General features: G+C 39.6%; 1 protein-coding gene across 5 annotated transcripts in view; it reads left to right on the forward strand.

Annotated features, from left to right (window-relative positions):
• Window positions 1–26,242, forward strand: part of LOC125458742 (MORC family CW-type zinc finger protein 4-like) — a 121,897-nt gene that overhangs the window by 2,127 nt on the left and 93,528 nt on the right. For all 5 annotated transcript variants that reach the window (XM_059651433.1, XM_059651434.1, XM_059651435.1 and 2 more), the window contains exons 3-4: window positions 18,245–18,377; window positions 22,000–22,222. In XM_059651433.1, coding sequence (XP_059507416.1) covers window positions 18,245–18,377; window positions 22,000–22,222 — 356 coding nt within the window. The remainder of the gene's footprint in view (window positions 1–18,244; window positions 18,378–21,999; window positions 22,223–26,242) is intronic.

Raw genomic sequence — 26,242 nt, forward strand, 5'->3', positions numbered from 1 at the left:
TCATTAGAGAGAAGAAGGTTGAGAGGTGACTTAATTGAAACATATAAAATAGTCAGAGCGTTATATAGGGTGGATAGGGAGAGCGTTTTTTTTCTAGGATGGTGACGGCAAGCACGAGGGGGCATAGCTTTAAATTGAGGGGTGAAAGATGTAGGACAGATGTCAGAGGTAGTTTCTTTACTCAGAGAGTAGTAAGGGAATGGAACGCTTTGCCTGCAACAGTAGTAGATTCACCAACTTTAGGTACATTTAAGTCATCATTGGATAAGCATATGGACATACATGGAATAGTGTAGGTTAGATGGGCTTGAGATCGGTATGACAGGTCAGCACAACGTTGAGGGCCGAAGGGCCTGTACTGTGTTGTTATGTTCTATGTTCTGTTTTTATTTCTCAGTTCCATCTACAGTTCTTTTGCTTTTTGTCTAGATTGATCAAATGCCCGTTCCTCAGAAAAAGACCACTTGTTTGGTTAGCTCGGGTGCCTGGATGGCTAGTTTATGCTCCAGAGTGATTCCAATATGAGGATTCAATTCAACAATAAGATCCTACCTTCTCAATGTCCCCCTTGGTGTGACTCTCAGGTTCATTTCACCACCGTCTCCAATGAGAGAGCAGCCCTTCAAACTCCTGGAAATATGGCAGTTTTACCTTACCTATTAAATAAATATCTTTGAGGTGGGTGCAATACTTGCACTTGACTATCATCATTTGGAAGAATATTGTCTCACGGCTGTATGTGGCGTCAAGTAAGCTTTCACTTTAAATGCACAGGACGATAGGAGTGGTTTTTTTTATTGTTTACAGGTCTCCAAAATTCTATTATCCCTTCTTCTGACTTTCAGCTCAATATCGTTTTGTGCAGTAATTATCTTCATTTCAACTCTGCGACCTTGTAGATCAAACACCTGATGGAATTTGGTGACCAACCCAACAATGTCTACATAAAGGAATGGACTTGAGACAAATGTTGCAATTCGTTCCATCACATTTAGTTTCTGAAATTGCCTGTTCATTTCCTCTGCCAACTTCCCCCAGTGTACATGGAAGCTTACTGGCTTGAACCATTTTCTTTTCTTTTTGATTTTGTTTCTAGTATTTTCTCTAGACTCTGAAAGTGTTGCAGCATTTCACTATTTCATTGTGAAGACCATGGACCCCAGTTTCGATTTGAATTCATTCACAGCACTGATCATAAGTGGTAAGTCTGTAGCCTTACCCCACAGTTCTCAGTTTAGCTCTTTCACTATTGATGTCAATGCCTGTAAGGATCCTTGCAATTTACCTACCAGCAAGACAGGTCCACAGGTGGACACCATTTCTGGAACAGGTGGATAATAAGAATACCTATGTCGGGCTCCGACTTCAACACCATATTCCCAACTGAGGTAATGCCAAACTTCTAAGACCAAGGTCTGGGCTCAGCCCTCTGCAACTGGATCCAAGGCTTCCTGACCCACCAATCGCAATCAGTGAAGATGGACAATAGCACTTCCTCCACGATAATCCTCAACACCAGCGTACTAGCCTCCCAACTGTACTCCCTGTATATTAATGATTGTGTGGCTAAACATCTACCAGTACATTGACGACACCACCATTGTGGGCCAGATGGCAAACAACGGCGAGGCAGAATACTGGAAGGAGATTGAATGCTTGGTATCATGGTGCAATAACAATCTCTTCCTCAATGTCAGCAAAATTAAAAATCATTGACTTCAGGAAAAATGGAGGAGGACACCCCCCCCCCCCCCACCCCCCCAGAAAGGATCGAGTGCGTCACGTTTCTAGGAATGATGATTACCTACCCTGCCCTGGATCTCCCATGTAGATGCGACAGTCAAGAGAGCACAACAACTACCTGAAGAGGCTTAGGAAATTTGGCATGTCCGTAAGGTCTCTCAACTTGCACAGATGCACCATAGAAAGCATGCTAGCCCGGTATATAACGGCCTGGTATGGCAATTGAGCTGTCCAGGATGTAAGAAACTACAGCATCTGCAGTTCCTATTATCTCTGATACAGAAAGTTGTGTACACGGCCCAGATCATCACAAAAGTCAATTCCAATCATGCATGCCATTTACACTTCTTGTTGCTGCAGAAAAGCTGCCAACATGAAAGACCCCTCCCACCCCGGAAATACCCTCTTTCTACTTCTTCTGTCAGGCAGAAGATATAGATGCTTAAACACACGTACCCAGGCTTAAGAACAGCTTCTTCCCTGCTGTTATTAGATTGCCTAATGCATCTCTCTAATTTCAAATCTAATGCTGATCTTACTTTTGTGCACCTCCTGTGTGGCCATAACTTTCTATGTCTTACTTTATTTAAACACCCCATGATCTGAATAATTAGACTGTATGGCTTGCAAAACAAAACATTTCACTGTATGTAGGTTCATGGGGCAACAGTAAATCAAGCAAAGATTCTAAAATTGTACAACCTTGCAATGCCTGACGGGTCACTGAATACTTCAGTCCTTGATTTCAGAAAAGAGACAATTTGAGGTGTCAGATCAAAAAATTTATTGCAGGACCTTCCCTTGACTTAATCACCTGACGTCAATTTAGGATTAGTTCCCCATAGGTAACAACAAGTTTGTCGAGTAAAGATTTAAGTGAGCATTGTTGAAAAGTTCTTTCTGGAATTGAGTTCACAATCTTAAGTTTCATTTGATGAGGAAAGTTAAGATCTTTTACTTGCTGATATTTGTTGGTGAGTTATGCAATGGTAATTGGCAAAGGAGAGGAGATAAGAATGGTTTCTGCAAAATACAACAAAATCTGCCTTTGTGCCAAGCATAGCTGATGCTTCATCAGTCATGATGGAAGCCAGTTTCTTGGGTAGAATGCTTTCCTCAAGTATTCAACTTTTGCATTTATTAGAGATAGCCTCACCGCTTGTTCACTGTTTTCAAAAGGGCACCCTTTAGTTATGTCATTAAAAACCATAAGCACAATTACAATCAGCTTTGCTATTGTCAAACATGGATGCATTGAATGAAGCATTGTAAGAAGCATTCATGGCTGTTCAGGTCCTGCTTTAATTGCTGAAAGATTTCTTCGGAAGAAGGTTCTGCTTGTATTGCTACGGTGGAAGCACCAACTGACCTGTCCTGTATTGCATCTGTTATTTTCCCTTCATTCTTGTCTTTTGCATGAAATGTAAGTGGCTGTAGTCAATGTTTCCTGAATTACTTCACCATCTGTGAATGATTTAAGGTGTTTTTCCAGAATGGGGCAAACATAAAATGATACTTCAGTGCCGCTGTTTAGAGAAAATGATTTGAGTTTTCAAAGCAGCCTTCAATATTCTGTTCCAAACCATTGCTGCTGAAGGGAGGACTCTCTTGATTTTGCATTGTTGTGAGATCTCATTCCAAATTTCTCTTTTACTTATCAATATACATTGGCAATATAAGAGGCAAATGGTCTTGTCTTTAACAATCTTGAATGGAAGTTAATTTTACTATTCCATGTGGAAGTTGTATATTTTTCATTTCTTTCTAGACGGACCAGGTTACTCACACATCATCATTGTTTCACCTTGTAGTTTGTGACAATATTCTGCTATTGGCTGTGCTGCAGGGTGGTCTCTGGATCTGCACCTGTGAAAAATACAGATGTTGCTGACAGCTTCCAGGTGTGGAGGCATGGGAGGTCTCTTCTGTTGTCATGGTTTGTTTCTTGAGAATTTGTTGCCATTGGTTATCTTGAGTTGATTGAATACTGAATATGGGATGCGGCAGCATTCCCCATAGTTTTTCTTCATCATGCACAGACATTTAGATAAACAGCAGAAGGAAAATATCTTCAAGCCTACAGAGAATGGAAATTGACTGGAACTAACTGAGCTGCTTTTGCAAAGACTACACATGATGGATTGAACAACCTCCTGTGTTTCCAGTACTGAGATATTCTAGCTTTACACAGCAAAATCAAAATTTCCTCTTGCAACATGCTCAGAATCCTGAAGCTTTCATGTGAACACAACAAACTCAATACGCTTACCCTTGATGCAAACCCCTTCTGTATCAAATGTTTTGGACAGAACTAGGTGATTTGAAATGTTGGCATTGTGAGCCCTACCTGAGCTGTGTATTCCATTTTCTCCATCACTGTTGCCCCTGTGACAGCATACAATTGATCTTCTTGGGCTCATCTGTTGAATCCTCAACTTCAGACTTGACTATGCAGTTACCTATTTTGAATATTTACATTCCAGTACTCTTCTGCCCAAATCCCATTCAGTCATATCCTGTTACTTTTCAGCTGTGATATTACTGGCCATATTGGTACTCCATCTATCATTTAAAATTCTTATAATTGAGTTTAAATGTCTTCATAGCCTTTCCCTTTCCTTTCTCTGTACCTCCGACAGACGTAAAGTTGATTACTGCTGCATCACTCATTACCGAAGTTGTTCAAATAGGTTAATAGTTATGGTTACATGATTTTTGCACATAGATGTTGACTTTTGTTGTTACATATTTTTTGGCACAGCTATGTGAAATTTGTGATTTCACAGATACAGGGGATTTACTATATTAGAATCATTGAAGAAAAAGTAGTAGGTCTTAAGCATTTCAAAGAAGGGGAAAATGTAGCAAGGCCCTAGCTAGCTTAAGGCATGATCACTAGTAGTGAAACAAAGAAACTTAGGATGTCCACGTTACCAGAGTTGGATAGGTACAGAGATTTCTAAGGCTTATAGGGCTGCAGGAAGTTTTAGAGATAGGGAAATGTGATGTCATGTAGAAATTTGAGAACAAAAATGAAAATTCCAAACTTGAGATATTGGTTAAAAAAAGGAAGAAAATTCTTTAAGTGCAGGGCAGATGAGATCTGAACTTGTGAGTTAGAACACTGGCAGTACGAGCTGTGAATATGCTGAAGTTTACAGAGGAGGCAGTCCAGAGAGAAGTTGAGTAGCTACTTGAGAAATTGGAGAGCATTGGAGTATTTACTCCTTTGAGAGAAGCTGCAAAGCTGCTGACCCACAAGTAGCCATGACGTAATGTTGGAAATTCTCTTCCACCATTTTGTCTTGATACCTAAAGATGGTTTGTCTGTGAAATGGATCACAGTGCAGTCCTGTTGGAATTACTCAAGCCCTCTGTGGTTTGTGATTGAGCCACTTTAGGCCCACCTCTTAGCTAATATTAACTGAGTGCCGTCACAGAGGAAGACGACTCTGGTAAAAAAGTTGATAACTTTTGTACAGCAGGTTTTAAACATACAAAATATGGATCTGCTGCTGGACTACTGAAAACTAATATAATTACATAAATGCCTGTGGCTGGCTCCCAATGCAAAACTCGCAGGTTGCAAATTAAAACACATTGTGCAACCAACTGTAAAAGGAAACTTGCCAGCTATTTACAGATAGCTTATAATATCAAAAGTTAATGTGTGATGAACTCTGGCATCAGTTTGATCTCATCCAGCCGAAAATGTTGTAACTGCGGTGCATAACTTTTTACATTTTTGTAAATACTTTGATAGTATTTCTTTCAGTTGTGAACTCACAGCTAATCCCTGACCAACTCAAAATAGAAAAAGGAAGACTACCTCTGAACCCATTGACCTATGTCCTGTAACACTTCTTTGCACAATGACCACAAACCATGTAACACTTAAATACTAATTTTACATATGACAAAATAAAACAAATGAACATTCGCCATGTCTCAGTTACCTATAGGCAAATATATATGTGTAGAGATTGGAGATTGTAAGGTTCTATTTGTTGTATACAATATATGTTATATATCGGCATGTAAAACTTAGCCTCGTGGTGTTCCAGTGTAGATCCTATCACTTTCTTGTCTTATTTTGTTTGGAACAAGAAACCAAGTGTTGAATATCAATTCTACCAGAATTTCTCTACTGGCAATTCATAGATAGAGACCAGTAGATGCATAAAGTAATAAAAGGTCACGAGGAATAACAGTACAGTGGACCCTCAACTATAATCCAAATATTGCTGCTCTTGAAGCTAAGTTTTGTTGTCTATGAATTCTCCAGTTTTTCATAATGAGTAATAATCAATGGATGAATCCAAATTACAAGAAGACAATGTGAAGAGGCTGGTGTAGGGTGGGGTGCTTGTGAACTGTTACACTGAAATGTTTCTCGTACTGAGCTGAAATAACTTTGGCTCTGTGTGTACTGTATTTTTCCCTAGCTCTGAATATCAATTGAGCTGCATTGATGTTATCACTACAGTATTATTGTAGTACAGCACTTAATAGAAAATGGCATTTCTTCACATATCCACAAGCACTCTGCTTCCTTTCACAACTTTGATACAAATGAATTTGCATAAAGTGTTCTTCCAGAAGGATTGGTTTAAAAAAGACAAAAAAAAGTTGTTTTCACATGTAGTGGCTTCGGTGGTGATGAAGTAGATGAACTAACCTGTTAAGTAGCAGCAAATATAGGGCTGCCAAAAAAGACTATTTTCCAAGCTGAAATCTTCATGCTGTTCCCTGTTATGCCAGGCATTTGCCCAGTCATTCAAATTATCTAAGTTACGTTGAAGACTTTTTTACATCTTCAACACTATCACTCCTACCTAGTTTTATGTTGTCAGCTAATATATGTTGTGAATAGCTAGAGCCCAAGCACTGTTCCCTGTGGTAGAAAACTAGTCACAGCGTTGCTCCTATTTATTCCCACATTCTGTTTATTGACTTCTAACCAATTCACAGTCCTTGCTAGTATGTTACCACCAATTCCATGTTATTAGACTTTACACAATAACCTTTTAAGTGGCACTTAATTAAAATTCCAATATACTACTCTGACAGAATTTTTCTCATCTATTTCACTAGTTACATTCTTTTTAAAAAGTCCAACATGTTTATCGAACAGCTTCCTATTCATAAATCAATGTTGATTTTGTATAATTTCATTGGTTTTGTTTTAAGTGTCCTGTTGTCACATCCTTTGGAGAATCCAGGAAAGAACTTAGTAAATATCTCAAGATAGATTAGGGGTTGGCCCATGTTGCAAGAATTAAAAAAGAACTGGATACTTGGATAGTTAGACAACTTTTGAAAAGTGTCACCCTATAGATTATTCTGCAAAGTAGAATCCTATAAAAAATTGAGTTGAAGATTTTAGATTGGTTTAAGAATCAACTACATTCCTATCAATAGGACAAAGTAATAAATGATTACTTGAAAACCAAGAGTGTTGCATAATATTCATGAATACAGTTGTTTGTTTTAACAATTTTCCTCAATCACCTGAATTGGGCATTGGAAGGCAAAACTGAACAGTTTGTGAATGATAGAAAGCTCTGTGCAATGGTGAAGATGGTGATAAATATATTCTGTTGCAAACCAGTATAATGGGGAAATAGGCTCATATTCGATGAATGATAGTTAATGAACATCAATGTAACATTGGGCAGAACCAATGGATTATATTGCTGCTAATGAGAAGGGAGTGTTGGCAGTCACAATGTAAAAAGAACTATGGTTATGTGGGGCCAGCTCAATTGCCGAGCTGGTATTCAAGGTATTCATTGGCCTGGACATTTACTCTTGGCACAGAAGTTCAGAGACAATTTCTCAATGCTACAAACCTGACCTGGGAGAAAGTGCCCCAGAAGGTCAAAATCACTTTTGCCCAGAAACTCTTGCTGTTTAAGATTTACTGCAGCGGTTTAGCTGTGTATCTCCCTGTTAGCCAAATACCAGCAGACCACTCTTTGCATCTGCACTTTATCTGTAAACTTGACACCAGCTTGTTTTCTGAGATCAGGTTATTTTCTATACTTAGTTCTGCTCACCTGAGAGTAGACAAGAAATTGTTGCAGTTGCCTATGGCAAAGTCTTCTTTCTAGCAGGCTTGGTTGAAAATTTATATAGTTTTACATTATCATTGTCAGCAGGTTTTTATAAAGCACAGTTGTGATATGTATAAAATATCCTTGCAACTGCCTTGCTGATCAAATCGTTTCTTTCAAATCTTAAAAATGATGGAAGCGTTAGATATTTTCATATTCTATTGAACTATGACAGACATCCAGCAATAGAATTTGGTTGCAGATATTCCCAATTCATATATACTTTGAGCTCTGAGATGGTATATAGAACTATTTATCACTAGGCTGAAGTGTTCATAGGTTCATTCGTATTTGTAGTGAGGTGATCAGTTCAGAGTAGATTTTCTTTAACCAACCCTGTTCCATTGTATTATGAAACACCTCCTGTCCCAAAGACAGAGGCATTACCACTGTGTCACAAGGTCCTGTTTCAATTTAGGGTAACACACAAGAGATTAGCACAACATTAAGCGTATTGTTGAAAATTCACTTTCCTAAAATGTCATTAGTATCAAATAATGAATAAACTTTGTTACAACGTTTCTGTTTTAACATTAGAATTTGTTTATTATTTTAACACATTCATTCAGATGCCTGTTATGCTGGTTGATGGTTATCAGATTTGGTCAGTTCCAGCAGCAGCAAGTCAGGGCAGTTGACCTCTGTCTGAATAAAAGGGAGCAATTTTATAGCAGATACAGTTTCAGAAATGTGCCACAGTTTTGCTGGGAAGTTCAACATGTCACATTTTTCCTACAAGTTTGTGATATTGCCTCACTGTGCATTGTTTTCAATACTCAAGTTTGTCTTGCATCTTTTTCCTGTTACATCATATGTTGTGACCATCTCATGGAAGGATCAGAATCATGATAGTAAGAGTATTACTAGCTTAAAAACTATTTTTCTGACAGTGCTAAGTTCTGGATAAGAACTTGTTGAACTGTAGAGAGAAAACCTTCCTGTGAAATATGCAATTCTAAATCTTGAAGGCCAGCATTTCAATTTAAAAGTTGACTTTTTAAAAAGACATTCACAAAATCTTTAGGTCTTCAAAAATTGCCTACTGTATTTTAGTTTTAAATGTGTTTATATATGGAATATTAAGCTATTAGTGAAGCCTTTAGTGTTGGGCTGAATCTTACATTTTTTTGGCTAAATGTGAGTTGTGCCAACTTTTTTGGAGGGATTCTTGCTACAAGGCCCAGTGAGGTGGTTTACCATATCTTACCAAACGTTCTTCACTACTTATTTACCCTGCCCCAGAACGTACCTTAGCTGGATTTTATTCCCCACCTTTTCAAATTGTTCCCAGGATAATCCGCCACTGAGTAGATATCTGTTAAAAACTGGCATCCCTGTGCATCACTACCTTTGAAAGGCTACTGAGCACCTGAACAAGCTTCATAAGCTTGTGTGGTGGCAGTGAACATGCAGCCTCTGGGCTGCGATTAGGTTCCATTCTGGTGTCCATCTGCAAGTTGATTTGTATGCAAGTGGGAACACAATGCAGGACAGTGTCAAGCACTCATTAGTAAGTACAGTACATATTCATCTGTTGGATTTTTAAAATTCCACCCCTTTGTGGAATTGAATTCATAAATACAAGTATACTTCAGTAAGATGTTAACAAATCGAACACCCCCACCACCCCACTGCACTGACATGGTAGCCATGAAGCTATGCTGCTCACTGCACCTAATTGGCATGGCTGACACTTGCTTGCACATAAAGCTGCATTTTCTGACCCTAATTTCTGTGTAATCTCAATACCATAGACTATATTGTCCTGTGCAGTAATCTCATCTAAGCATCTTTCTAAGTCAGAGCTGCCAACTCCCAGTGGCCACTGCACACCTGCAGCTTCTCATTGTCCAGCAGGTGACTATCACAAACTGTCAAGCAATCAGACAATTACAAACATCAGCTTTTATTTATAACCATGGAAAGGGAACACAAAAAAAAACAAATAGGAACTGAAGTTCACCCACAAGGAAAACCAAAGTTTTGTGACCATTGTGACCAACAACTATTTAAAATTCCATGATGGTGTCGCAGTCAGCTCTCATCAGCTCCTGTCTGGCTTATTGAGAAATCATAAACTTCTTATGTTGCATAACTTGTTTTTGACCCCCCCCCCTCCATCTCCCAACACTTTAACACTCTACAGCTTCTGTCAAGCACCTTTGCATTAAGTTTTGCGTTCTATAGATTAGAATAGTGCGCAAAGAAGGAGGCCATTCAGCTCATCAAGTCTGTGCCATTTTTATTAATGAGAAATCCAGCCAGCTCTTTCATCTACCGTCCCTACTCATTCTTCCATTTTTTTAAACTCCAGATTTTATCCTGTTTCCTTTGGAACATTATTTGAACGTGTATTCATCACAATATCAGGAAAGGAGTACATTCCAAATCCTAATCACTTTGTGTATATATCTTTCCTCATGTCACCCTTGGTTCTTTTGCCAGTTGATTTGTGTAATTCAGTCTCGGCCAGATGTTTATCAGTCCTTCAACAATTTGAAACATTGTCTGCTCATTCTGTCTAAAACCTTCATAATTTTGTCTGTCTCCACCATATCTACTCAAGCTTCTTGAGAACAACCCTAGCTTTACTGTAATCCCTCATCCCCAGTACCATTTTAGTAAATTTCTTCTGAAGTCTGTACAAAGCTATCACATCCTTCTATGGTCAGAATTACAAATTCTAATCAGAGTGGGATTGAATTGTGTATTTTTTTCAGTTCATTTGTGGAATGTGGGCATTGCTGGCAGGCCATCATTTCTTGCCCATCCCTAGTTGCCCTTGAGAAGGTAGTGATGACCTGCCTTCTTGAACCTCTGCAGCCCACGTGCTGTAGGTTTACCCACAATCCCATTAGGGAGAGAATTCTAGGATTTTGACCCAACAACAGTGAAGGAACGGTGATATATTTCCAAGTCAGGATGATGAGTGGCTTGGACGGGAATTTGGACGTGGTGGCGTTCCCATATATCTGCTTCCCTTGTCCTTCTAAATGGAAGTGGTCATGGGTTTGGAAGGTTGTATCTGAGGATCTTTGGTGAATTTTTGGCAGTATATTTTGTAGATAGTATACACTGCTGCTACTGAGCGTCGGTGGTCAGGGAGTGGATGCTTGTAGTGTCAATCAAGTAGGCTAATTTGTCCTGGATGATGTCAAGCTTCTTGAGTGTTGTTGGAGCTGCACCCATCCAGGCAAGTGGGGAGTATTCCACACTCCTGATTTCTGCATTGTAGATGGTGGATAGACTTTGGGGAATCAGGACGTAAGTTACATCAAGAGTGAGTGAGTGTTTACATAGATTCAGGAATATAAATGTCTTTTATATGGTATGGACTTATCAACCCGGCCTGGTATTGTGAAGTAAACCCCTGATCATCAAGGTCCACAGGGAAGCCTGAGAAAACGGTGAGCACTTCCAACATCTTGGAAGTGCCCCATAGGCCAAAGCAGCTATTGATCAAGAGATCCAGCATCTCTTCCAGGATGCTAACGCAGCCTGAGGAAAAGGCTGTTCTGGAGCAATGACATCAGATCTGTCACCAAGATCATGCTTTACAGAATTGCGGTATTTCCTGCCGTCCTAAATGGCTCTGAGTTGTGGATTGTCTACAGCAGACACCTCAAGGCACTGGAGCAGTACCACTAACGCTGCCTGTGCCAAGATCCTGCAAACCCGCTAAGAAGAAAGACATAGCAATGTCAGAGGCCTCAACCAGGCCAACAATTTGGGGGCGGCATGGTGGCTCAGTGGTTAGCCCTGCAGCCTCACGGCACCAGCGACCTGGGTTCACTTCCAGCCATGTGGAGTTTGCACATTCTCCCTGTGTCTGCGTGGGTTTCTTCCGGGTGCTCCAGTTTCCTCCCACAGCCCAAAGATGTGCATGCTGGGTGGATCAGCCATACTAAATTGCCAGTCGCGTTAAGGGGTGAGTGGGTAATAAGGGGATGGGTCTGGGTGGGATGCTTCAAGGGGTGGTGTGGGCTTGTTGGGCCAAAGGGCCTGTTTCCACACTGTAAGGAATCTAATCAAATCTCCAGCATTGAGGGCACTGACCACCACCACACCCCCGCCACCCAATTTGGCTACACATGCAGAAAGCGGAAACATTTGAGCCAAGCAGTCATTACCCGTTTTACTGAATGTAAAATCTCAATCTCAAATTTAAATTTAGCAATTGATGCATTGCTCCTTATAATACGGCCACTACAGTTTCCCATATAATTGCTACAGTGTGTAGAAACTTTAAGCTGGAGATTCCTTATCCCCATTTGTAAGGAATTTATTACCTCATTGATTTCAAATTTTACCAGCTCCCAGTTTTTGGAGTTTTTTTTTGGCTGACTGTTGTGGTCTCCTTGACTGACTAACCTGATAGCATATTCCTTCTCCACCTCCTCCTTCCCACCTCTTTGCAGGCTAATCTTTCCCACCCCTCACTAGCAGGCTAATTCTTCCTATTATCATGCCCAAACTTGCAGCCTACTCCTTTCTGTTCTACAAAATTCTTTTCCATGCACCTTTTGGCCTCTTTCCTCCTCCCTTTGCATTCCCACTTGCCCCTTGCAGCCTCCTTGCTCTCCCTCCCAACTCCCACAACCACTTCCTTCTCCACCTCACTCACAGCATCCTTCTTTCTCCATCTCCAATTTGAAGCTTCTTTCTCCCTTCTCCCTTACAACCATTTTCAACCTCCTTCTCCATTTCCCCTTATCCCAACAGAAGATGGCATTCCCCAGATCCTCTAATAGTAAATCTGGACCCAGCTCCCAGGAATTTAGGCCTGGACTGGAAATCATTCTAAGGCCTGTGCCCTGGTGGCAATCCCCAGAGTTGGGGCCTGGTGAACAGCAACCTCAGTGACTGCAACACTGAAGTAACTTAGCTTCCCTTCCCAAAGCCCAGCTTCCCACAGCAGTCTCTGAACCCTGAATGCAACACTTGATAGCAACTGTCCTATGGCCTGGGTCCTGGCACCAGTTCCTTAGGCCTGAAAAACGCCTGGTGAAAATTCCCAAGCCTGGGCCTGGCTGGCAGTAACACTGCAGCGACTTGCCCCGAGGCTCACCTCCCAGCTGTAATCCCAGACACGTGGGCCCAGCCCTCGGTGACAACTCCCTTAAGTACTCGCACCAACCGTCAAGGCTTGGCCTAGTTAGCAGTAACTCCAATGAGTGTTACGCCACAGCAGATTACCTCCTCAGCTGCTTCTGCAGTCGCAGGTTGATTTGTGCCACGTTTGATTCTCACAGAATCAGTAAATGTTTGTGATGTCACTCTGTTATTGAAGGAGCAGCCCCACTTCCGTCTGTCTGACGTATGTTGATGACTTGGCTCTGCTGCTGAAACCTAGAGCCTCCAGAAAGCCTGACCCCATAGCACAGCATGCACCCTCTTCGGGGCCCTGATTAAAAATGTACAATGCAAATTGCAGGAAGTCATGACCAAGCTTTATTGTTTTCTAGTTAACCTGTATCTTGATTTTTGTGTCCAGTTCCAGTTTCTGAGGTAAAAGGGGGATTCAAATGATGAAAGTAATGTAAAGGGCTATAAGTTTGATCCACAATTTTAGAGGTTCAAAATGTGAAGAAAGCATGAAGAATATTCACCTTTTTAACTTTGAAAATTGATTTCTGAGAGAGATGTTTCTTAGAGATAATAATATTTGTAAATGAAAGTTGAATTTGGCTAGGAGACTAGAACAACAGAGTAAAAGGTTCTGATTGCTTAAAGATAATTTGATAAATTATATCAGGAATTTTTTCATGCTGCAGAGATTGATCATGCACAAAAGGATATAGCGGAGGTGAGAACCCAGCAATCATTTAAAAAAAATACTTTGTATGTTGTAGTGTTAGGATAACCTTCAGTGATATTCCGGAATGATAAATTAAGATTGACCAAGTTGCTGTTCTCACCTGTAGCTGCCTCCAAATCATGATCTTTTAAAATAAAGAATGCAATGGAGAAATCTATGTTCCTTCATTGGATAGAGAAAATAAACCCCTGAATTACTTCATCTTTACCAGGATTACAGGATAGGAATATTCTATGTAGGATAATGGAAAAATGAAAGACAGAAACATATATTTAGAAAAAAGGTTCAAGGACATTTGGAAGAGTTTCTTTTGGAAAAAGTTTATAACACCAGGATATGGAGCTCATCTAACACACAGCTAACCACTGTATTAGTTGAAATGGTAGAAGTGTATTCAGGAGGAAAGATAAATAATTTACTTTCTAGCAATTGCACTATGTGAGGTGTACTGACTCTTGACATTGAGATGAAGTTACTGGCTTTTTGGAAAATTGCAAAGAGGTGACAATCTGGTGAACTGCATTCTGAGAACAAAGTAGCATGAAAAAAATCTCATGAAATATCAATGGAATAATAAAAAAAATCATTAAATTGAATAGAAGGCAAAGGGGAGAAAGAGCAGAATATGGCTAAGGAACTGGATTGTTTCAGTCAGTGTTCAGACTAGGGAGTTGTAGAACACTGACAGTTTGTATTGAGTTGTATTGTTTGTATTGGAATAATATAGAAGGTTAATGTCAAAATGTTCAAAATGATAAAGGGGGTGAAATTGAATTGACCAGGCTAATTGGTCAGAATTATGGTTATAGCTGAACAGAAGTTTGTTTGCCATTGTATCTGCAGTGTAAATGTTATCATCCAATGAGCAGCAGATACCTTACTGAATTGGAGGAAGGACATGCAAATTAATGCATCACATGGGTTATTTTGAGCCTTGGCAGTGGCATGGGAAAGAAATAAATGAGACATGGAGTAAAATTGTTTTGACCCTGAATACTGTGGGCATTGTTGAGTCAGATAGGACAATAGGAAGAGAACATTAGAAATTAGATTCTTGACATTGTGTGAAAGAAGTTTGACTCTGCAATCAAGTTTTGGATATTAAGACAAGAACCTCACTAGTGCGTGGAAAAAGGCCTTTTTCTTGCATAAGTATGCCGTTCATACCTAATCTCACCTCAGGGAAATGCAGCTTCCCATTCTCTCACCTGTCATCTTATATACCTCAATTATATCTCCTCTCATTCTTCTAGACTGTAGAGAATATAGGCCTAAATTACTCAACCCCTCTTCATTAACCATCAAAAACTTCACTAACAACCAAGCAGCTTGTCTTGATGGTCAGCAACACTTAGTCAAGTGTCATATATTTCGCAACACTGCAATATGCTATGTCAATCTCACACCTGAACCGTGTGTCACATTAGCTGTAAGTGATGAACAAAGCTCAGTGATCCCTCAACCATCAGATCAGATTTTAGCTTTGCAGTCCTGCCACATCCAATAATGAATGATGATGAACGATAAACACTTTATTGAAGGAGTGGGTTCCACAAATATCCCCATCTGCAGATATCCCAGCATATATGTGCAAAAGATAAGGCTGAAGCATTCACTGTAATCTTCAGCCCTAACTGTGAGTGGATGATGCATCTTGGCCTCCTCCAGCTTACAGCCATCTTGATTCACTCCATGTGATATTTGAAGCACTGGATACTGCAAAAGTATGGACCTTGACAATAGTGCTGAAGACATATGTTCCAAAACTTGTGTGCCCCTTGCCAAGCTGCTCTTGTACAGTTATGACACTGGGATCCACCTGACAGTGTTGAAAATTGCCCAAGTATGTCCTTTACAAAAACAGAACAAATACAACACAGTCAGTTACCATCCCATCAATCTACTCTCAATCATCAGTAAAGTGATGGAAGGTGTAATCAACAGTGCTATCAAGCAGCATTTGCTCGGCAATAATCTGTTCAGTGACATCCAGTTTGGGTTCCACTAGGGCCACTCAGCTCTTGACCTCATTACAGCCTTGTTCCAAACATGATCAGAAGAGCTGAATTCCAGAAGTGAGGCAAGAATGACAGTCTTTGGCATCAAGCATGCATTTCACTGAATGTGGCATCAAGGAGCCCGAGCAAAACCCGAATCAACGTGAATTGGGGGAAAATATTGCTGTTTGGAGTCATACCTGGAACATAGGAACATGGTTATGATCGTTGGAGATCAGTCACCTCAGCTTCAGGACATCTCTGCAGGAGTTCCTCAGGGTACTGTCCTAGGCCTAACCATCTTCAACTGCTTCATCCATCATAAGGTCAGAAGTGGGGATTTTCAGAGTGGGGATTGTGTAATGTACAGCACCATTTGTGACTGTTTTGTGAAGGGTAGGTGGTGCCTCACAAACCTTATTGAGTTCTTTGAGAAGATGACTGAACAGGTGGATGAGGGTAAAGCGGTTGATGTGGTGTATATGGATTTCAGAAAAGCGTTTGATAAGGTTCCCCATGGTAGGCTATTGTAGAAAATACGGAGGCATGGAATTGAGGGTGAATTAGTGGTTTAGATCAGGAATTAGCTACCTGTAAGAATACAGAGGGTGGTGGTTGATGGGAAATGTTACTAGTTACGACAGTTACTCGTAGTGTACCGCAAGAATCTGTTTTGGGGCCATTGCTGTTTGTCATTTTTATAAATGACCAGGCTGAGGGCGTAGAAGGATGGGTTAGTAAATTTGTGGATGACACTAAAATAGGTGGAGTTGTGGATAGTGCGGAAGGATGTTACAGGTTACAGAGGGACATAGATAAGCTGCAGAGCTGGGCTGTGAGGTGGCAAATGGAGCTTATTGCAGAAAAATGTGAAGTGATTCACTTTGGAAGGAGTAACAGGAATACAGAGTACTGGGTTAGTGGTAAGATTCTTGGTATTGTGGATGAGCAGAGAGATCTTGGTGTCCATGTGCATAGATCCCTGAAAGTTGCCACCCTGGTTGATAGGGTTGTTAAGAATGAGCATGGTGTGTTAGATTTTATTGGGAGAGGGATTGAGTTTTGGAGCCACGAGGTCATGTTGCAGCTGTACAAAACTCTGGTGCACCCGCACTTGGAGTATTGCATACAGTTCTGGTTGCCACATTATAGGAAGGATGTGGAAGCATTGGAAAGGATGCAGAGGAGATTTACCAGGATGTTGTCTGGTTTGGAGGAAAGGTCTTATGAGGAAAGGCTGAGGGACTTGAGGCTGTTTTTGTTAGAGAGAATAAAGTTAAGAGGCAACTTGATGGAGACATACAAGATGATCAAAGGATTCGATAGGGTAGACAGTGAGACCCTTTTTTCTCAGATGGTGATGGCTAGCACAAGGGACATAGGTTTAAATTGAGGGGTAATAGATATAGGACAGAAGTCAGAAGTAGGTTCTTTACTCAGAGTAGTAAGGGCGTGGAACGCCCTTCCTGCAACAGTAGTAGACTCGCCAAGTTTAAGGGCATTTAAATGGTCCTAGGATAAACATATGGATGGTATTGGAATAGTGTGGGTTAGGTGGGCTTCAGATTGGTTTCACAGGTCGATGCAACATTGAGGGCCAAAGGGCCTGTACTGCGCTGTAATGTTCTATGTTCTATTTTCTTTGTTTATATATTGAAGCAGTCCTTATCTAAGGGCAGCAAGATCTGGATAACATTCTGCTGCTTTAGCCAGTAACATTACAGCTATGTAACTTGGAATCTAGTAACTCCAGTTCTGAGAGATAACTCGGAAAACATTTAACGAAAAGCAAGAGTGGGTTAAACATTTTCTTTGTACCATCTGCCGTAGAACTGCGGGATTAACCAAGCTCTTGCTATAGTACACAAGCTTATTTAAGGAACTAAGTAACAACTAGTGCCTAATTCAAGCTATTGCTGAATTTCCTCATATCAGCAAGGCCAATTTTGTGCTCCTGAGATGCTGCTTGGCCTGCTGTGTTCATCCAGCTTCACACTTTGTTAACTTAGTAGGAACTTAACTTCGGGTTTGAGATGTTTGTGTTGGGCAGAAGGAAATGCATACCTGCAGGAAAATGCTTTTATTCTTTCGGTGACAATAGGTTTGAGCTTTGCTGTGAAGTCTCTGGGTTTGAATTATCTGTACACACTTGCTGTCTAAGAAGACGCTTGTTATTTGACATCTCCATGAAGCACAGGTTTCTGTAGAACTGCACCAAGCAAAATCCAGCGCCTTCGAGGGTGTGAGTGAAATTTATAGGACACAGGACAGAACAACTACTGGTATAAGATGTAAGACAATTTTGATATTAGTCAAGTTATAAGCAAGGTCCTTTAAATGTGAATCATAAAACCTTTATATATATAAATTGCCTCCAAAATATCTGAAAGATATGAAGTTAATAGGAAGATATAAAGTTTCTTCGTTTCCATTTCATGGTGAAGTATGAGAAGCTGACAATGGGTTACAAAGCAAATGAGAAGTTGGGTATTGTTTCAGTTTATTTCTGAATAACTTTTGTTTGCTATAAGGCAGTAACTGCTTTATCAATAAGTTATTTTCTATTTCAGATAATGCCTGCGATCCAGGAGTCTGTGCCAAACAAATGTGGATTGATGTGACTAAGATTAAAAATGAGCTGTGTCTGACCTTCATGGATAATGGAAATGGAATGACTCCAATTAAACTACACAAAATGCTAAGGTAGTGTGTTCCACGATGAATAAAATAAATCCCATTTTAAAATAAAATGTTGTCAAAGGAAAAAAAAAGGAGAAAGTAGACAAATTGCAATTCAGAATTTATTCAGGTTCAATACAATTTAGAACAGTACAGCAGAAAGTATGACAGGTGAATTATAATTTAGAGCAGAACCATAATGTAACAGAATGGTTTATGAACTTGCTTTGATGCTGATTTAATTATTCAAATATCATCATCTGAAAACTGAAGCATTAAGAATAGGATAAATAAGCTAATAGGACAGGTAAGAATAGAATCGGACAGAATCAGCATGGACTTACAAAAGGGAAACCATACTTGGAAATGTATTAAAAAATGTTACTATGAAATGTTATGAATATATTAGAAGATTGGGACAACTTCTAGATCTAAAATTATGCTAGCGTTGCTGTGGACTATTTATTTGGTTTGTAGGGTATTTATAATTTATTTAATTTGAAAATACATGTTATATCCAGAAAGTGTACCTGATAGGTTTTGTGAAAATAGAAGAATGTTTTCTTTTAGCATCATAGAACATAGAACATTACAGTGCAGTACAGATCCTTCAGTCCTCGATGTTGCGGTGACCTGTGAAACCAATCTGAAGACCATCTAACCCACACTATTCCACATCAGAATAATTTAATAAATAATTATCTTTTCTTCTCATGTACTTCTATCAATAAAGTATTGCACCCACTTCAAGATGGCAGCGTGAAGCAGCTTCACTGAGTTCCCAGCATCCTTCTCTGTTACTTAAATATTTTGGATATATTTGCAGACAATGTGCTGCAATTTTGGACGTGTGTTTTTTTAGTTGAAGCATTAAGCTGAAATCCTACACAGAAGTGAGCTCCAAAGGAGCAACAGGAGAACTTTTTATTGTAACCTGAACTGGATAAATATTTCTTGTATATATTTCTTCAATCTCTCTAAAACTGGCCAATTTAACAGTAAATGGAACAAAGTTTGGCTAAAATTGTATGCATCTTGTTTCTGCATTAGCATGAAAAATGTGTGTCAATAGTCATGATGAGAACCATTTATTTCAGTTAGTACAGTGCTTATGTAATAATACTCAAGGTGTGCCCAACTCCATGAACAATACTAACTTACATTTATACAGCAGTTCTACCACAATTAAATGTCCAAAGGTGCTACACAGAAGCATTATATAAAACAAAATGTGATAGAGGCTGTTGCTAGGGAGAGGGATGGTCCAGTAGCTTGGGGAAGAAGTTTGGAGTGGAGCCGAAATGTTTCCAGTTTAATATTTAATTTCTACTGATCCACTACTGGATTTTGAATAAGTAACATGACAATTTAGTAATAATGAAGGAGTCTAGAGAAGTGTAGGTGAGTTAGAATTGGGTGACGTCAGCACGTGTGTGAAAACTAAAGCTGATGATTTCTCCATGGCATAGTTTGTAAATAAGAAATAGGAGGGCCAGTAGTAGTGGTGAGGGAAATATGTGATTCTTGCTATGATTAGATAACTAAGAATGGAACTTGATGAGAAAAATCCCACTTGCTGATTATAACAGTGGAGGGTTAGAGGAAGGAGGTGTGGTCAGCTATTTCAAAGGATATAGAAAGATGGAGAAGAATAAGGAGGAATCGCTTGCCCTTGTTTTAATTGTTTAGGATATCTTTTCTGATTTTGAAATTGTTTCATATGTTTGGTTGGGTGCAAACTGATAGGGAGCATTAAAATGTGGAGTTTCAGGAAAAGGGGAATAGATTTGGGAGGTGACAACGTATTTGTGGACTTTGGAGAGGAAAGGAAAGTTCAGGATGGCACCAGTAATTTGCAAGGATGTTGGGATCAGGATTCAGCATTTGAGGAAAGAGGTGATGATGGCTGTTAAAGGTAAGGGGACGACACAGTAAAGAACCGTTTCCATATCAGCTAATATGGAGAGAAGAATTTCATCAACACTTTTGTGAGAATAAGATCATGGGCAAAGGAGGTGCTTTGTTTTTTACTTGGAATTGTTCTCTTTCCGCCCCCACTACCCTATCCCAAGAGTTCTTGTTTCCATGTTAGGTCTGTTTTGTTGTATTGAGGATGCTCTTTGAGATGCTCTGAGTGAAACTCTATGCATACCAGGAAGCCCCATGAAAACTCAAGCTGAAATGCCTGGCTTTCTTTGTATGATTTGCATCTCTAGCAAGATGTGATGTCTGGGATGAATGTTTTAAATCTGTGTATAGTATATGTCACATCCAAGGCATGCACTCTTACAAGACACGCAAAGTTATCTTGAATAAAATCCATTCCTCGTTCTGGAATTTGATACTTAAAAAAACATTTGCTCTCATTCTCTGGCACAAGCCATCTCTATGTAGCTGTTATTTATTTAATTTGCCTTCTGGCTCAGCGGCCTAAAAGATATAGGCCAAGTTGCTAACATTATAACTGTTACAATCCTGTGACTGCCCATAATGGAGTCAAACATAATCCAGAATGTTAATGTGAAAAATTGTTTAATTTCTGCACTACAAAGGAAGGTTGTGATTGAGAATCATTTCTTGCAGTTACATAACAAGAAAAGAAAACAGCAAGACTTGCTCTTCCGTGCCTGTTTTCTGGTGTGGATGCTTTTTCAAAGATGTATGGACAGTTTTAAACAAAATTGTTCAAATTAAATTTATTGTGAGTGTATTATGATTTTTTAGGAAATTTCACTTTGTCATAAAGTTTAATTTAAGGATAAAAAGAACATCTGAGATTTGATATTTGGTGGTATGAAGTCTGTTGATCTCAGTCAGGGCAAGGTGTGTGCTGCAATCGAACCCATTAGTTGAGTTTTCTGTTTCTTACCACAGGGACAGTTTCCAGTCATGATCCTTTGATTCCTTCTGAAAAGTGCTTTGATACATGCTACGTGCAAATGCATTCTGCTCTTGGCTTGCAGTTAGCTACACTATTCATACAGAAAGAATAATCATTGGGCAAGGATGCCCCACATTTATGAAATCTGAAAGTTACTGCATTAAACAAATGGAGAGGGGGAGGAAAATTGAGAAGAGATTAGCAAAAATTAACTGATTTTGAACACATACTTGAATTTTGTTTAGCTGCATTTCACATATGTAAATCAACTTGTTGCTTAATGAAGATATCAACATATAATATTTTTGAAAAAAAATCTATTTATTTCCTCCTTTCCCTATTTCTCCAGTTCATATATGGAGGTAGGGGGACACGCTGACCTTATGCAGGGCTGTGAATGTTTTCACTGATAACAAAAATGCAAATTGAGGAGATAAATTGAACTTTACCTTTATAATGATAAATGGTCCTAAGAACTTAGGAGTTTCTGTTCCCTGTAGTGGGGAAGAAAATCAATAACTAATCAGGTTGGTTGCAGCTCACCTTCTCTATGCTGACTGAGATAAAATACTACACCAACCAAATATCATTTAGTGTCCATCTCTTTCTCTTACAAAAAAAACTGTTTAATCCTGCCTCGCTAGAATTAGAAGAAACTATGTTAATTTTGCAGCAATTGATCATTGATGCGAAATGAACTTTCTTTTAGTCTGCATGTCTTTTTCTTGTAATTTTATCACTTCAAACTTTAATTTTATTTCATAGTTTTGGCTTCACGAACAAAACAGGAAATAAAAACCACTTGCCAATTGGTGTTTATGGAAATGGATTTAAATCCGGCTCAATGAGGCTGGGAAAAGATGCTCTTGTCTTCACCAAGAATGGCGGAGCTTTAAGTGTAGGCCTCCTATCGCAGACATACCTGGAACAGATTAACGCCCAAGCAGTCATCGTACCCATTGTGCCTTTCAACCAGCAGAATAATATCCTTTAATGTTATGGATTTTTCATATTTAGTACATTTTATCCTAATTTATTGGGCTTACATCGGTACTGCACTGTCTTTTCCACATTGTTTCCACCATCTTCCCTCTGTTATGTGTTAAATTGCTTGAGCATGCTGCAACGTTATACAACTTTTGTGTAATGGACCACTAGTTCTAAATTTTCTAGTGCATGTGCATCTTCTGTGTGATACAGCGTTTAGCTTTTAGTGATCCTTGAAATAATCTTCACATTATTTGAGCAATCGGGTTAATTTATATGAATAAGCCACAATTTCAAAAAAATGAAAAATCTTGCAGATTGACTTGTATGGTTAGTAACTTCATCAGTGTACAACTATGTCTCATTGCCCCGGAATAGTTTTTTCCAGCCAAAGGTTTAAATGTGTGAAGCATCAGGTTCAAATTCATATGAAAGGAATTGTCATGGCTCACAGTTTAATTTTTTCTCGTTGATCAAATGCTGCTTGCGTAGAGTTGTTTGATTTCCTGACCAGTGCTAAAGACAACATGAAAACTCTCAATGACTCTAAGAAGTAAATGAACGTTGTGGAAAGTAAGGGAGGAAATTGTGAGACCCCTTGCCGAAATATTTACATTAGCTATAGCTACAGGTGAGGTGCCAGATGACTGGAGGGTTGCTACTGTTGCACCTTAGTTTAAGAAAGATTGTCAGGGGAAATCGGGGAACTATAGACCTGCGAATCTGACTTAAGTTGCAGGTAAATTGTGGGAGGTAATTATAAAAGATAGGATTTAGGGACACTTAAAGACGCAAAAATTGATTAGGGGTAGTCAGAATGGTTTTGTGTGAGAAAACGTGTCTCACAAACTTGATTGAGTCTTTTGAGGAAGTGAGCAAAAAAATTGATGAGGAAAGAGCAGTAGACATTGTTTACTTGGACTTTAGTAAAGCACTCGCCAAGGCTCTGCGTGGTGGAATAATTACTAAAGTTAGGTCACATGGGATTCAGGGTGAGCTTGCCAGTTGAATACAAATTGGCTTAACAGCAGGAGACAGAGAGTAATGGTGGAGGGTAGCTTTTAGGACTGGAGCCTGGTGACCTTTGAGAGTGAGAGCCTTTTTCCTCTGATGGAGAGGCTTGCACGAGGGGACAATGCTTTAAACTGAGGTGTGATAGATATGGCAGAGGTAGGTTCTTTACTCAGTGAGGGCGTGGAATGCCCTGCCTGCAACAGGAAGGATGTGGAAGTATTGGAAAGGGTGCAGAGGAAATTTACCAGGATGTTGCCTGTTATGGAATAAAGGCCTTACAAGGAAAGGCGGAGGGACTGGAGGCTGTTTTTGTTCGAGAGAGGAAGATTAAGAGGCGACTTGATGGAGATATACAAGATGATCAGAGGATTAGATAGGGTAGACAATGAGAGCCTTTTTCCTCAGATGGTGATGGCTAGCATGAGGGGACATAGCTTTAAATTGAGGGGTGATTGATATAGGACGGAAGTCAAAGGTAGGTACTTTACTCAGAGAGTAGTAAGGGCGTGGAATGCCCTGCCTGCAACAGTAGTAGACACGCCAAGTTTAAGGGCATTTCAATGGTCATAGGATAAACATATGAATAATAATGGAATAGTGTGGGTTAGATGGGCTTCAGTTTGGTTTCGCAGGTCAGCGCAACGTTGAGGGCTGAAGGGCCTGTACTGCGCTGTAGTGTTCTATGTTCTGTGTTCTACCTGCAATGTTCCACAAGGATCGGTTCTGGGTCCTCTTTTGGTTGTCATTTTATATAAATAATTTGGATGAGAGTATAGAAGGCATGCTTAGTAAGTTTGTGAACGACACCAAAATTGGTGACGTATTAGCCAGTGAAGTTTTCTAAGATTACAAAGGGATCTTGATCAAATGAGTTAATGGGCTGAAAAATGGCAGATAGACTTCAATCTGGATAAGTGTGAGGCATTGCATTTTGGTACAACAAACAAGGATGGGGCTTGCACAATTAATGATACGGCATATAGTTGTGTTATAGAACAGAGGGACCTAGGGGTGCAGGTACATAATTCTTCGAAGTTTGTGTCACATTTGGACAGGGTGGTTAAAAATGCATTTGGCATGCTTATCTTCATTGCTCAGTCCTTTGAGTACAGGAGTTGGGAAGTCATGTTGAGGTTGTACAGGACATTGGTGAGGCCTCTTCTGGAATGCAGTGCCCAGTTTTGAATGCTGGAAATAATATTAATAAGGTGGAGAGGGTTCAGGAGAATTTACCAGGGTGTTGTTGGGTATGGAGGGTTTGAGCGATGCAGAAAGGCCCAGTAGGCTGGGACGTTTTCACTGGAACATAGGGAATTGAGAGGCGACCTCATAGAAGTTTATAAAATAATGAGGGGTACACAAAGAGTTAATAGTAGTTGGATTTCAAGACTAGAGGGCACATTTTTAAGGTGAGAAGGGAGAAACTTAAAAATACATAAGGGACATATTTTTTACACAGCGGGTGGTTTGCATGTGCAATGAACTTCCTGACAAAGACATGGATGTGGGTAAAATTACAATGTTTAAAGGAAATTTGGATAAGTACATGAAAAGGAAAGGATTGGAGGGATACGGGCCAGGAGCAAGGAAGTGGGACTAGTTTAGTTTAGGATCATGTTCGGCATGGACTTGTTAGACTGACGGGTCTATTTCTGTGCTGTATGACTCTGTGACTATATAAATGTGGCAGAGAAAAAAGAAAAAGTAATGAACAACAACTAAATAAACTTCCATTGTTCTGTCTTTGGCCTTGTGCACTGTTCCAACAAAGATGAATAGAACCATCATGAACAGTATAATATTGTTTTTTTTTGGACACCATGCAATCCATTAGTCTAAATATTGACTCAGCTAACTTTAGCTTTATCCACATTTTACTGATCAAATTAGATCGATTCTTAGACTGCTGAAGCTTGGCTTCTTTTAAAATGAGACCAGCTGCATTGCTGGTGTTAATGAGGCAGTGTGGCTAATGGCCTTGTTTTGAGACTGGTGCTGCCCTGTTAATACAAGATGAGGACATTCAGAATTGACCCTGGGGAAGGAAGTCACATATATAGTTGTTTAGGCTAAACAGGTGAGAGTTTAAACCAGGGCAAGTGTTTGGTGTTGGGGGACAAGTTGTTGACAAATATAGGATAGGTTGGAGGAGAACGGGCAATGGAAACGATAAGGTTGTGATCAAAGATGGATTTTCTTGTTGAAAGTGAAGTCCGATGCACAACTCTTCACTTTAAGATGATCATTTTTGTTCATTCATGGGAGTTGAGCTTTGCTGACAAGGCCAGCTGTGAGTGTCCAAGTTGAATTACCTTTGAAAAGTGGAGGACTGAAACTAGGCCAGAGAGCAGACTAGGTAGGTGTGTGACAGTCATAGAAAAGAAGAACGGCAGAAAAGACAATGAGTTGGATCAGGACCAAATTGTTTCTTTAAGGAAATCACGTAGATAGGAACTGCAAAAAGCTGAGGATTATGATCATATCCAGTTTGTTACTGAAGGCATCAGAGTTTCCATGTGTAACAATCATATTGTTTCTTGAATTCTTTTGGTCTTCAAATATTAAGTTGATGTGTTCTTCGATGTGAGAGTTCATTTAAGGTATCACTGATGTGATAATTATGCATTAAAATTATGTACAAATTTCCATGTTTAATGTTTAAGTATAAAATTGCCAATAGCCCTTGCTGTGTAAGATGATAGTTTTAAAGGGGTCAATATTCATGTTATGGTGGCTTGATCTATTTTACTCATGTTACATCTAGGCTGGGGGTGGAAGTGTGGACTTCTACTCTAGATTTGTAGGGAGCAGACGTATCTGTACTAGTTCTGTAAGGTCCTAATAATAATGCCTGTAGTTGTGCTTTTTGCTGTCATACAATTAATCCTATGTTATCTAAGAGCAGTGCATCTTCTGTACACACTGGGTCCCCTGAATGATGGGAAGTGAATGCCTCCGGTAGCATTTCTTGCCCAATCCTAATTGTTGTTGAATGGCCTACCATACC

Source organism: Stegostoma tigrinum, chromosome 15, assembly GCF_030684315.1.
Source record: "Stegostoma tigrinum isolate sSteTig4 chromosome 15, sSteTig4.hap1, whole genome shotgun sequence".
NCBI lineage: Eukaryota > Metazoa > Chordata > Chondrichthyes > Orectolobiformes > Stegostomatidae > Stegostoma > Stegostoma tigrinum.